This window comes from Triticum aestivum, chromosome 3B (assembly GCF_018294505.1).
Source record: "Triticum aestivum cultivar Chinese Spring chromosome 3B, IWGSC CS RefSeq v2.1, whole genome shotgun sequence".
NCBI classification, from domain to species: domain Eukaryota; kingdom Viridiplantae; phylum Streptophyta; class Magnoliopsida; order Poales; family Poaceae; genus Triticum; species Triticum aestivum.
In genome coordinates, this window is record NC_057801.1 from 162426213 (window position 1) to 162439834 (window position 13622).

The 13622-nt window shown below is 43.0% G+C and overlaps 1 protein-coding gene across 2 annotated transcripts; it reads left to right on the forward strand.

The window, feature by feature from the left end:
• The first annotated feature begins 1856 nt into the window (after window positions 1–1856).
• Window positions 1857–9332, forward strand: LOC123069170 (uncharacterized). 2 transcript variants are annotated; one of them, XM_044491951.1, is made up of 4 exons: window positions 1857–2055; window positions 2144–2582; window positions 7059–7730; window positions 7830–9332. In XM_044491951.1, exons 1-4 carry the CDS (start codon window positions 2030–2032, stop codon window positions 9108–9110), a joined length of 2418 nt encoding a protein of 805 aa, XP_044347886.1. In that variant the 5' UTR covers window positions 1857–2029; the 3' UTR covers window positions 9111–9332. The 2 variants fall into 2 exon arrangements, with proteins under 2 accessions (XP_044347886.1, XP_044347885.1); XM_044491950.1 differs by having other exon boundaries at window positions 7059–9332.
• The last annotated feature ends 4290 nt before the right edge of the window (window positions 9333–13622 follow it).

The window sequence follows — 13622 nt, forward strand, 5'->3', positions numbered from 1 at the left end:
ATTTTGAATTTAAACTAGGTTAATTTTTCTAACATCATTATGTGTGTGTGTGTGTGTGTGTTTGTGTGTGTGTGTGTGATGTTTTCCAAGTTGTTAAAAATATTGTATACCTACATTGACCTTTACACGAAACATGAACAACTAGAAGCTCGTTTGTCTCTATATATCTCAAATGTTCAATATCCCAGTAGATTTATCTCTATATATATTGTTGATTTTAAAACACTCCTTCTGGCACAAACTATTCCATTCAAGGAAGTGGGATGATGAGTGTCAAAATAAAAGAGGGATGATGACTTAGATATATGGTGCAATGATCTTTTCTGAATTTTCTCCTATATTCTTTTTTGCAAATAATAACTAAAGTTTTGATGTGAGCAATTAAAAAAGTCGCGAGCACCAATGCCGAGATTCTACCATAATATCACAAGTGGATATTTGTAGTGCAACTGCCCAATTGTCGTGTGCATGGGTTTACATGAGCACCAATAGTGTCCCCTAATCTCATGTGCTCGTATGACTTGCCAGCACATGCACCTAGCAAAATGTGTATGTTTACCTGATCACTAATGTCAGACCATAATCTTGGACACTTCCAGCGCCCAACAAAAGACATGATGGGTACAATAGCATGGAATTTCTTACAACATGGTAATCATTAGAATGAATGGAGATATCAAAAGTTTAATTGTTATGTCGAATACACTTTACTGGATAGGAGGTGTAAATACATTTTTGCATGTGAAACATTTTTGTCATATTGATTTGCTTCTTAGAAATAACAATCCGAAGTTTTGATGTGAGTAGTTAGAAATTCATGAGCACTTTCACCAAGCCATAAATCTCATCTAATGGAGTACATGGACATTGCAGCCCCACCAAGCCAACTTGAATATACATGTCTTTACATGAGCACCAACACTGATTTGTTCTGTCTAGTGCTTCGACGTCCATAGACGTGTTGCCATTCCATCGAGCCTACTAGCTCATATATGTGTTTAAGTGAGCACCATCATTGAACTGTAGTCTCTCGAACATAGTGGTGAGTACACAAACAAATGACAAAAATAATGTTATTATTGATTGAAATTGCTAACATCATGGTGCTCATCACTATCTAATAGAACACCCATTAAGTTTTCCGTGTTGTACACTTTTTCGTCAGGGAGATGTAAATATAACTTGTGCAGGAAAAAACTCACACTGTTCAATTTTGCAAAAATGGATCACATGTCACACGTTTTTGCTTAGACAATTAGAATGTCGTGAGCACTAGATGTCATACGGTAGTCTCGAGAAATGCCATGTGTGTGGACAATGCCGGCGCACTGAAGAACGTCGTTTTATAGATGTTGATTGTTTTTACAACTAGAAGGAATGTCGTGTGATGTTTTCCCCTTTGCAAAAGAATACTCGTGTGTTACAAAGTCATGAAAACTAGCATGTGCATTCCTCAAAAAAACAACTAGCATGTGCAAATATTTGCATTTGAAACAAAACAAAAGTTTACATGATCCCGGCAGTTTGCGAGTATTGTACGCAGAGCATTGTGCGCCCAACAATTTGCATATAGTCGCTCACTATCACATGATGCGGTCTGGCGAACGATGGTGCCACGTCACCAGCCACAGGAATTAAAGGCAAAAACAATTTAGTCGCTGTCCATCACCTGTCGCCGTCCGCAGTAGTAAATGGGAGGTGGGCCTCTCGCGCACGACACTGGCGCCAGCAAGGCATTAAATAAATATTATATGGAATAATTAATGAGGTACCAAAAATAAAGGTGGGGAGAGCGGGAAAGAGTAAATTATTCGCCTCGATCCTATCAAAACCTTGCCTCGAAGTATTAACTCCGTATCGTAATCGCTGCGTCTTTTAGATATCGACGACCTCCCTTCCCAACGCACGCCGCTTTCCTCTCCTTCCTTCCTTCCAGTCTACTCCTTCTCCTTATCTCCCCCAAAACACCGGCGCTTGTTGAGAAATCGCAGGTAGATTTGCGCGGAGGGGCCGCGTCGACGTCGCATCCATGGCCGCCGCCGCGTTCTCCATCAGGTTGGTGTGCACAGCCTCGTCTCGTCGGCTTTTATGGTGGTCGTGTGTGCGTATTTTTTCCTGATCTCCATTTGCGATCTGTCCCAAGGGGGTACGCGGCGAGCATGAGGAGCGAGGCGGCGGCGGAGGGTCGGCGTCCCTTGGGCATCGAACATCTCCCGCCTATCAAGGCGCCGAGGTTCCGGTGGTGGGCGGACGAACTGGCCTCCGCCGTCGCGGCTGCAGCGGCGGCGGCGGCGCCGTCCCCGAGGAGGTCGCCAGGGAAGGCGAAGCCGCCGAAGAAGAGGTCCATCTCTGACCTCTTCGCCGCGGCGCCCCCCTTGGACGTGTCCCCCGCCGGTGATAGCGGATGCAACGAGCAAACGGTGGTGGACGGCGACGAGGCGCTGTGCGCGATCGTGAGGCGGGCCAAGGAGGAGAAGAAGCGTAAGAGGAGACTGCAGGAGGAGCAGGAAGAGACGGCAGCGGCTGCCGCGCCGGAGAGCAGCGGAGGGCGAGATCCGAGGAGTAATTTCGCTGCCACAAAGGTACGTGATGCAGCCCAGCCCAGCCCAAACCCAAAACTGCCTGTCTGTCAATGCAATCATATCATCTACTATTGTTCCTATGCTTTTTACCCGGATTCCATTTTACTTTTGATCTGCTTGGGACGGGTAAATGCTTTGCGTGTCCATGAGACGAAGAATCTGAAAATATTTAGTACTACTCCGTATTAGATTTGGTTGACTTTATGAAGATAACTTGGTTGCTATTTGTGTGGAGCAATTAGTTGTACCTTTACATGGGGGCAGTCCCATCGTCTCGCAGGATATTTTATGTAAGGATTGACTGTGCCGAACCCAGTTCCTAATCTGAACTGGGTGCGTGATAATTGCTGTGCTCACGTTAGAACGATTATTGTATTTTATTCTGTTGCATCATTACATTTCCTACCTCTTTACGGTTTTGTATGCGTAAATATTGTTATTTCATGCTTAATTTGTCGACTCTGATCGATCAGTCCAAGTTGGGGCTTAGGACATTCGTATGAGGATTCTAGGGAACATGGTGAGATGTATACCTGCAGCTGCTCATACGCATAGTTAAGACCAATAACAGATTGAGTCGGCTAGATTATGATGACCAACTAAACTAGTAGTGGCTGTAGACGAGACAAGCTAGCTAGTACTGCAGCATATGTACAACATCTAATAGTACATGGTACATCGTCATCGTGTTTCCTTTTTCTCGCACAATGGGCGGTAGGTTGTGAGCTGCATGCGTACTTGGTGTACCTCCTGCACATTTCAGCCGTGTGGACCCACGCTAGACTTTATCATAGGAAACGGACGTGGAGCAAGTACTTACCAGACCGATATCTTTTGCATTTTTCTCTTGGATAGGAAACTTCATTATTACATACCTTATACCTTTATTAGCATCTTTTTTTTATAAAAACCAAATATATAATCTGGGAATCTATTTAAGCGCATGATAGGTGGTGTGGAAATGTCTCAGAACACCTTTGAGCATGCACAGGAATTGTGTTTAGTAGATGGTGGGAGTTTCCAGTGTGTCGCAGTCAACCTGTCAACATATGTTTGACATGATGCATGGTTTGCTGTTTGTACTCTCTTATGGAGTATATTCCAATAATTATCTAGTTGACCAGAGAATTTTAAGAGGGTGTGGCTGAGGCAGGATGTTTGAAGTAATGTTGGAAAATAAACTTCATTTCTCCAGTTCCATCTGATATATTGCGTTTGAAGTTGTCTGATATAACACATTAACATTTAATATAGAGCGAATAACAATAATAATATTGTTTGACTCACCGTGCATGTGTTGCACCCATTAAGATTTTATAATTCATCTTATTTGGATCTCTAAGGATCAAATTCTGAATTTGATCTTTAAATTTTATCACTCAATTGCATTCTTTTATGAGCAGCTTGGCTATAAAATGCGTTACTTTTCCTTCAATTAATAATTATTGTTATGTTCTACAACAATATTTATTACTGAGGAGGGTGAGCCCCCGAGCCGCTCTGCGTGAGCAACTCGGACGGACACAACCCTTCCCGCCACCGCCGAACAACGTCGCATCACGAAGCCCTGCTGGTCGATCGTCGGTGGTGGCGGGAGCTATGCTCGCGGCGCAGAGTGGTTCTTGGGCACGACATGGAGTTCCTATGTGGTCTATGCCAGCGGTGAATGTGTTGCTGCTCGGATTTGCCGTGACCTGCTACGACTGCCTGCTCCCGCGCCGGTGTCATAATGCTGGACGTTAATCGTGGTGTGGCAGGAAACAATCGCATCAGCATGACTCATCTCCCTTTGATCCAAATCGAGGCCTCAAAGATCTACTTGTGCCCGTTACCTGCACGCGTTCGGTGGCCACATGCGCCGCTCGCCCCAGCTGCACCCTCCCTCAAGCTCACTCTATCCAAATGTCAACCTCTGGCGGCTCCACACGCGGCACACCCTGCTAGTTATGGCTGCACCTCATGATTTCGTCCTCCCTACCCCCCCCCTTCTGCATCGACCTCTGGGTGGACATCTGGTTGTGAAATAATCGGCTGTGTTTGCCATCCCCTCCCCCATTTAGGATGTGCCACCTGCTGGCTCCCGCCAACCTCGATCTCCCCCATCACCCTCGCACACCACTTCTTCCCGTCCTGTCGATGATGACGGCGCCGCCGGGTTCGCCGACGTCGAGATTCCCCACCCACATGCGCATGCATGCCACCATTTGCTTGGCCAAGGGTGAGGCCGGTCACCCTAGATCAACCAGTCCAATCCACGAATCACGCCAATGGGGCCTCAGGCAATTGCCCAAGAGTGTCGTTACAATGGAACAATATCCTCAACTTTCATGTAGATCCTTGCGTCCTTGGTGGTGGTGCTTTTGAGGTCATACCCTTCGTGCTGGTCATGTAGTCCTGCCATCCATGCTCGACTGCTTGGCCCCTTCGGTGAACTCCTTCACAAATTAGCATCCTTGTGAGCTTTCTCTTTTTCTCCACCTCGCCACCATTTGGTACCCTTGTTGAATTTTGGTTGTTATGCAGTGCCCTTCATTTACACTCCTCTTGGGGCAAAGAACACCCTTCCCGTGGAGATAATTATATCACTAGTACTCTTCGAGATCATGTCATTTCTTTATCACTTGTTCTCCCCACTCCCTTGGGCAATGACCACCCTTTCGCTGGAGAATCTGCGCGTCCTTCATACATGTTCAATGAGCCAGAGTCTCTTCCATCTTCTTTTGCACTCAGCATTGAGCCCACTCTCCTGTGTGTGCGGCTGTGGGGTTGGCAATGTAGCAGCTCCTTAATGATGACTACTAAGCTCTCATGTTGTCTTTTGGAGTCTGTCCCCTCCCTCACTATTATGGTTTTGAGATAACGTGGGCCACATCACTAAACTCTCTAGCTTTGGAGGTTGTTATTTGCATCGTGTCGATACCAATGTACTTGGTTTTTAGTGCTCTTTCTTCGGCAAGATGTATTACCCAATGTTTAGGATACCGGTAACTGGCACCATATCAATCAGGTGCTGAGTAGGGATAAATAGGCGAATTTTTTAGTTAATCGTGTCGGCTATTTGATGTCCCACGATTAGCGATTAGATGACCGAAATGCCGATTAACTGGCTGATATTTGGAACAATGGTATTACCCCTCAGGTTGTTAAGGTTTTTGATTTGGTTTCCCTTGTAAATGGGATCACTTTTTTTTTTGCAAGATATCAATTCAGGTGGGTAGCCCCCCTCCCCCCACCCGGTTTGACAGTTAAAAAAATGTACTCCTTGGTATTGGTGTATATTTTGAGAGCCACCAACAACCTCATTATGCCATTATGTTATTTGTGTATATTTTGGTTTTTTTTGTTACTTTTTGGTATATATATTCTTCCTTGCACATGTATTAATAAAAATAAATATATATTCAAAAATAAAATCTGGGATTTCTTATAAGGTAGTTTACACCTTCTGAACACTATTTTGGCTGAAATTAGGCATGCATATAGTACCAAGGCCTAGGTTTCGAAGGGGATAGCTGTGGGTGGTAGGATGGTGAAGGTGTTTAGGCTTGGGCACCATGACGGTTGGGGATAGATTGGTTCTGGCGGTAAACCTCCCCTTTTTCTACGTTTATTTCTTTGATCCCTAATTACACCCTAATTCCCCAATTTTATAATGCAGCTTGGAAGTAATTTAGGGCAGACTTGAACCGACTCAACTAACAAGGAAAGACCTAAACAGAAAAGAAAGATCCTAAACAGAATCCAAACAAACAAGACTTTTTTTTTTGAAGGTCAACAAACAAGACTTGGAAACCAAGAAAACCATGGTGTCCCAGATAGATGATAGGACGCTGGTTGGGTATGCTGCTTGATTAAGGCATTAAAGCCAGCATTTTTTTAGCGTTAAGCCAGCTATACATGTATACATGTATACTATACCCTGGTCATCTGGGGGCCCTAAATTTTAGTCGCCCACCTTGGCCTCCACCATTGACAGGGCTGATTACAAATGCTTATTTTTTGAGAGATGGGGATGTTGGGAAGGTATAGATGAACAGTTGGTGGAAAACTATAGAACCGACAGTAAACACTGATTTTCCAAATCTTTAATGCATATTGATTTTAGAGTAATCAACATCAAGCTAAGAATTTGGATAAGAGATTTTCTGTACGTGTACTCATTATAATAACATGGATATGAGTGTGCTATATGACCAACAGTCAGTTGGCGTTCTGATTCAAATATTGTTTTTACTTTATGTTTTACAAGTATACTTTGCCATAAATGTCTTTGTACATATTTTCTATGGGTCAAATGTGTTTTTACGTCATAAAGCGATGCTAGCTGCATAGCAACTATGGCTGTAAATATTTGTGAGTAATACTGCATTATTTTACTAATAGTTTTTTGTTTTACCTTATTGTTACTTTTACACATGACCCAACCTGTAGTCAGACATCTGGGCCCACTCACAGTTATGCTGCTCAATTGTGTAGGAAGTACTTGAAAACTCAAATTTACCTGATGGACTGGATGCTTGCCCATCACAGAAACCTGAGTCTTCACAACATCGCAGAAAAGAGAGAGAAAGAAGTAAGAAGGGGAAGATCAATACTGCAAGGAAGAAGGCTGATGCAAAGAAGTGCATTAACAACAGTAAAGCTGGCAAAGTGGGAAAATCACGAGATCTGGGAAAATCTCTGCCTAGGCAGGGCATTCTGAAGTACGCAGAGCACACATCTGTGATAATGGCCAACGAGAAAGATGTCAATTCAAAAGGCAATGAAGTAATAGAACTATGCTGCAAATCAGTGAAGCGTGTCAAATTCTCAGAAGCAGATGGTGTAATTGACAGTAAGACACAGAGTTGTGAGCTACCCAAACGACAAAGTCTCTGCAAGCTGTTCTCGGATGCTATGGCTTCATTGTCATCCTTATCATCGTCATCATCCACCTCTATTGAAGGAGACAAATGCATAACTGCAGAAAGTAGTAGTTTTGACATGACCAAGGAAGCCTTTACTAAGACTAAAGATGCAAATAAGCATTGCGATATTCAACACTCTGCTGAGCCTAGTAACAGAGAGATGTCTGCTCCATTCATTGATCTGAATATGACACCACCAGAATGTACTGATTTGGACTGCACCTATGATTCAAATTTAGAGGTGCCCAATCTTGAGCATACACATGATGAAAATTTAAGTTCTGATGCTGAATTGCTTGCTGGTGGAGAAAACTTGATGAATTTGTCTTTTGGTTCACAGGGACTGGAAAGCCAACCACCTGCTGCTGACTTCGATAACATAAAGAGTTCAAGATCAGCAGGCACATTTTTGCATGGCGAGCCAATCAATGTTTCCGACATAGCTGGTGGTGGTTCCCCATTGAGCTTAAGAGAACTCGGTGAGACTCGTCGTGGTTGCAGTAATGTTTCAATAAAAGATACCAGGACTATGAGTACATCTCCTTGTGCATTGCCAGACCATACATTTCAGGACTCATTTCAGCAGCACAAGACTTGGTTCTCCAGCAATGTGAATAATGTTGGCTCCCAGCTTTCTCGTGAATGTAATGTGTCTCGCAGCAAAGAGTTATATTCTCGTTCTGAGTTGAACGTGCAGCACGAGTGTAGTCCTTCTATGGGACAGACAGTTCGTTTGATGGGTAAAGATCTGACAGTTTGCACGACCAGAGGTGAATCGTTTGCTCAGACTGCACAGAAACATACAGGTACTTCAACCAATGACTATCTCAAGACAAATGGGTCATTGCCACAAGGACAGCCTTTTTTCTCTTTACAAGCTCAAAGTTTCCCCAATGTTGCAGTAAATTCTACCAGTGCAACTCAAGCTTCAACATATCATGCAAGCACAAGTCAGGCACATTTTGGGTACAGGACTCCACATGATTTCAGTCACCCATTTCCTGCAGCAAATTTGTTTTCTGGAGTTCGATTGCCATATGAAAACAGGTATGCGGATTTTTCAAACTCGCGGACCAATCAGACTTTTCTATTGGGGTGTCCACCTCTTCCCAATCATAGTAGTGCAGCATTCCATCAGAATATGCCGCGTCCTTGGCGTTATTTCTCTGATCCTATCGCTGGGGAAGAACCACCTGCAGCATCATTTTTGCCTGTAACCGGACAACATGGGACACCACCTTCGGCGTTCCATGCCAATTCGCCTCGGCAACATGTTGGGCATTCAGCAAGGTCGTCAGTTTGCCCTCTTAACTCTGTGAGTTATACACTAAGCCATCCTGGCCGGGTAGTTCAAGAAGTTTCCAACTGCACAAGAGATGCAGCCCTTCAGTCCAGAAATACAGAGAACCAAACAGGGCGAGCTGTTCCCAACAATTCCGAAGCTTCGTCTAGTTGTCACACTGTGCAGAAGAGATCAGGACCACTGAAGCTCACTCCCGGCGCGAAGCATATACTGGTGCCAAGTGATAGCACGCATGGCGACTCTATGCCTGTGTACTCCTGTTTATCTTTCGGAAGTAGGAGCGGAAATGCTGCAGGGTCTCAGAACAAAGGAGCATGATAGACTTTGTGAAATGCTGTTTAACCTTCAGAAGTAGGAGCCTTTTGAAAAATGTTTACATTTTTCTATCTGTAAAACTGGATTGACTATCCTGTAAGAATAGTTACCATACTTTTTCGTGCTTTCTTTGCTTGCTTCGTAGTTATTTTCTCAGCTGAACCTGTATCCATGGCTGGTGTTATCCAAAAGCATGCAATCTGATATGTTCTGTATTTGTCTGAATTTGAATGATTTCTGGTATTGGTTGATTGTGTTACCTACATTTCGCACTTGCAACCTGGTTATAGTAGGTGCAATTTGTTTTTCCGAGTTTAGTTTTCACTCGTAATGCAACAGTCACCTTTCCATATAATTCCTTAGTATACACTCATAGATACTCATAGGTCGCATTTGATCTGGCAAAATAAAAATACCAAGTGTCCCAGAACAAGTGGACAAATAGAATAACCCCTAATCAATTCTTCTGTTGCCTGGCCTTTCCATAGTATGTGATCTGCTGCGAACAGAGATTAAAATTCAAAGCACCAAAGCCCACTACAGTTACAAAGCTAAATATGCCAAGAGAAAAAATCGTCTACAAAATGAAATTCAAATCATGAAGTACTTAACTTCGTTTTCTTTTCATCAACTCAACATTACCTCAAGCCTATATTTTTTTATCAAGCAAAAAATATAAACAGCTGGTCAAATAATCGTGGTTATAAAGATATTGTCTATACCAGGGTCTTTACCCTCAGTGTAGGAGGTATAATCACCTAACAGGGTTTTATATAAGGGTGTTATTGATGGAATTACTAATCTAGTGGGTCTTACCTCTGTGATTTTTTCCATTCCTCTTACTATGAAGCACTTGAGGAGTTGACAATTGTCCTTCCAATTGTGTCATAATTTACTCCACACATCATTCCTATAAACTAGGCGGTTGGTAAGTGGCAAGTCGAGATTCGTATTTCTAATACATCTGGACCCTAGATAGAAGCTAGCTAGCACACCTGGTTGCCCATCTTTGAAGGAATCATAGTTTACTGAACAACTTGCCTTTTTTGCTTGTTTTTCGCTTTTCAGGAAATCAATATCAAACAAAGTTCAAAGGGAGAAAAACTTTGGATTAATTTTTCTGGACCAGTAGAGACCCTAGAAGGTTCGGGAGAAGACCAGACGAGACACGAGGGAGCGACAAGTTCGGGAGGCACGCCCTAGGGGGGGCGCCCCCAGGCTTGTGGGCCTCTCATGGCACCTCTTGACCTAATTCCACCTATATAAAAACTCAAATATTCCCCTGACATCAGAGAGCTACCCGAAATACTTTTTCTGCAGCCGCAAGTTTCTGCTCTCATGAGATCTCATCTAGAGGCCTTCTCCGGTACTCTGCCGAATGGGGAATCTATCACAGAGGGGCTCTACATCAACATTTTACCCTTCCGATGATGTGTGAGTAGTTTACCACAGACCTATGGGTCCATAGTTAGTAGCTAGATGACATCTTCTCTCTCTTTGATCTTCAATACAATGTTCTCTTTGATGTTCTTGGAGTTCCATTTGATGTAATCACTTTTTGCGGTCTGTTTGTTGAGATTCGATGAATTGTGGGTTTATGATCAGATTATCCATGAATATTATTTGAGTCTTCTCTGAACACTTTTATGCATGATTATTATAACTTTGTATTTCTCTCCGATCTATTGATTTGGTTTGGCCAACTAGATTGATTTTTCTTGCAACGAGAGAGGTGCTTTGTGATGGGTTCGATCTTGAGGTGCTCAATCCCAGTGACAGAAAGGGACATGAAATGTATTTGTGTTGGCATTAAGGATAAAAAGATGGTGTTTATTTATGCGTGAGTTTACTTTGTCTACGTCATTTCATCTTGCTAAAGGCATTACTCCGTTCTTTATGAACTTAATACTCTAGATGCATGCCAGATAGCGGTCGATGTATGGAGTAATAGTAGTAGATGCAGACAGGAGTCGGTCTACTTGTCTTGGACGTGATGCCTACATACATGATCATTGCCTGGATATTTCATGGTTATTTGTTTTTCTATCAATTACCCAACGGCAATTTGTTTACCCATATATATATATGCTATTTTCAAGAGAGAAGCCTCTAGTGAAATTATCGCTCCTGGGCGTACTTTTATCCTATATTAAAATCCTAAAAATACCTTGCTGCAACTTTTTTTTTACTTTTTTTGTGTTTTATTTATCTATCTACCACTACAAAATTTAATCTTGCAAATAACCGCCGAGTGATTGACAACCCCTTGTTTGCGTTGGGTGCAAGGATTTGTTATTTTGTGTGCATGTACTGCTAACGAGGTGTTGCGTGGTTCTTCTACGAGATTGATAACCTTGGTTCTTAACTGTAGGAAATACTTATCTCTACTGTACTGCATCATGCTCTCCTCTTCTAGGAAATTCCAACGCAGCTCACAAGTAGCAGTGGTCATTAATGGGTTGAAACAGTATGCTGTTCATTCTGCGCCAGAATCACTACAGGTCGTTAAAGGGCCCAGATATACAAAATGCGTCATATGGGGCGAAAGATTTTACGGGCCATACATGGGCCGAAAGTGACAAAGGGCTGGAATCATATTGGATGGCCCACATGACACTACTGGGCCTAATTTGGATAGACCATAACAGGTTGTGAGTTCCCGGGTCGTAAATGGGCTATACGCGAATGTTCCGTTAACAGGCTTTCCGTGGGGCTGACCCGCTAACTTTTGACTAAGTCAAATGGGCTAGCCTTTTAACCTAAATGGGCCACTGTTGGGCCATGTCATGTGTTGACGAATCATAGGCGCGCCCCATCCATTGGATGGATGACAGTTGTCCCAACGTGGACCTAACACATGGTTCCTTCAGCCAATGCGAATTTTACACGTGGAAAATCGCCATTGGTATAGCTGTTAACGGGTTAGCGGATCCAAAACCGGACCCAATAGCTTAACGGTGACTCGTTATGGTGGATGCCATGTGTAGGTTACCCTTGACAAAAACACTTTCATGACGCGACATTGATGATCATGGAAGTGGACACTTTCGTGATGATAATTCGAGTATTGTCATGGAACACTTCTACGATAGCACAGGTATGACTATCTTGATTCTACCATAAAATCTTCACAAATGTACATGCATGACAGAAAACGCGACCTACTATGACGAAGACGTATCATCACAGAAGTGTTTTTTTGTAGTGTGTGTAGGAGATATGCCCTAGAGGCAATAATAAATGCTATTATTTATCTCCATGTTCATAATTATGTTTATGTTCCATGCTATAACTGCTGTGGTTTCCGAGCCCGTATATCCATAAAGGCTCTGGGAAAACCCATGTGCACGTGTGGAATAATAAACGGTAAAATGTATTCCTAGTCATGCCTCTAAGACTATCTCAAGTGTTGCATGATGATTATGTTTTCCCAATCATGGGCATGTCTATGCCAGCAACTTTGAGGGCACAATGTTAAGAGAACATTTGTGTTGAATCGACACGGTTTGATGTTATGCTATGAGATTCTTTCGTCACAAGTTAATGGTAAATAACACAGAGATGATTAATGTTTGCATGATTCCTTAGACCATGAGAGTATCGAGTTTCTTCATGCCCGCTTCATGAACTTTGGGGTTTGTTAAACGTCATCCGTAAATGGGTGGCTATTATGGCGGCTTACGGGTTCATGGAAAAGTATGTCAAGTAACTTAATAGCTCAAGATTGGAATTTGCTCCTCCGACAATGGAGAGATATTCTCGGGCCCTCTCGGTGTTACGGTATCCATCATCGTCTGGCCAGACACAGTGTGATTTGATCACAGGGATGCCGGAACATGGAAACGAGAAAAGAGAACAAAACCAGTAACGAGGTAAATAGCATAGTGGACAAGTTGTTGATCCACGGGGATGCAAGTAAATCTCACCTCGGGTCTTTGTAACATATTGCAAAGCAACAGGAATAGCACACGACAACTGGAGGTTCACTCGAATATTCATTCGTGTGGGTATAGGGGTCAATATGGGTGTCCATGGCTCCGATGTTGATCATTGATCGGAAGGGGTTCCAGGTCATGTCTATAATTCACCGAACCTATAGGGTCACACGCTTAAGGGTCATCTATATGTTGAATACTAGACAGAGAGTCTGAGAGAAAATCACCGAAAAAGTTTCGGACACCGGAAAAGTTTCGGACAGCGGAAAAGGTTCCGCAGAGAGAGGTCATCGGATGAGTTTCGGTGAAACTGAAAAGTTGTTTCAGGGGATACCGTTAAGTCAAATTGGTTTCGGCACATGCCTAATAATTCTTGGAGGGTGCCAGAATCATTCTGGAAGCTTTCTGGAATTTTCCGGGATAATAACCGGATATGCTCCGGGGCTGCCGGAACCACTTCAGATGTTTTTCGCAGATGAAATTCACTAATCTGAAATTGTTTCAGAACAAATCCAAAATAATTTTAGTGGGTACTGGAATTATTCTAAGACCCACAGAAATATTTTCGAATTTAATGGAC

What these genes read in the sequence shown, in the direction of transcription:
- LOC123069170 (XM_044491950.1), top strand. Translation starts at nt 2,030, where the DNA reads ATGGCCGCCGCCGCGTTCTCCATCAG. An exon ending in GCCGCCGCGTTCTCCATCAG is followed by an intron (nt 2,056 to 2,143) that starts GTTGGTGTGCAC and finishes ATCTGTCCCAAG; the next exon opens with GGGGTACGCGGCGAGCATGA. An exon ending in GTAATTTCGCTGCCACAAAG is followed by an intron (nt 2,583 to 7,058) that starts GTACGTGATGCA and finishes TCAATTGTGTAG; the next exon opens with GAAGTACTTGAAAACTCAAA.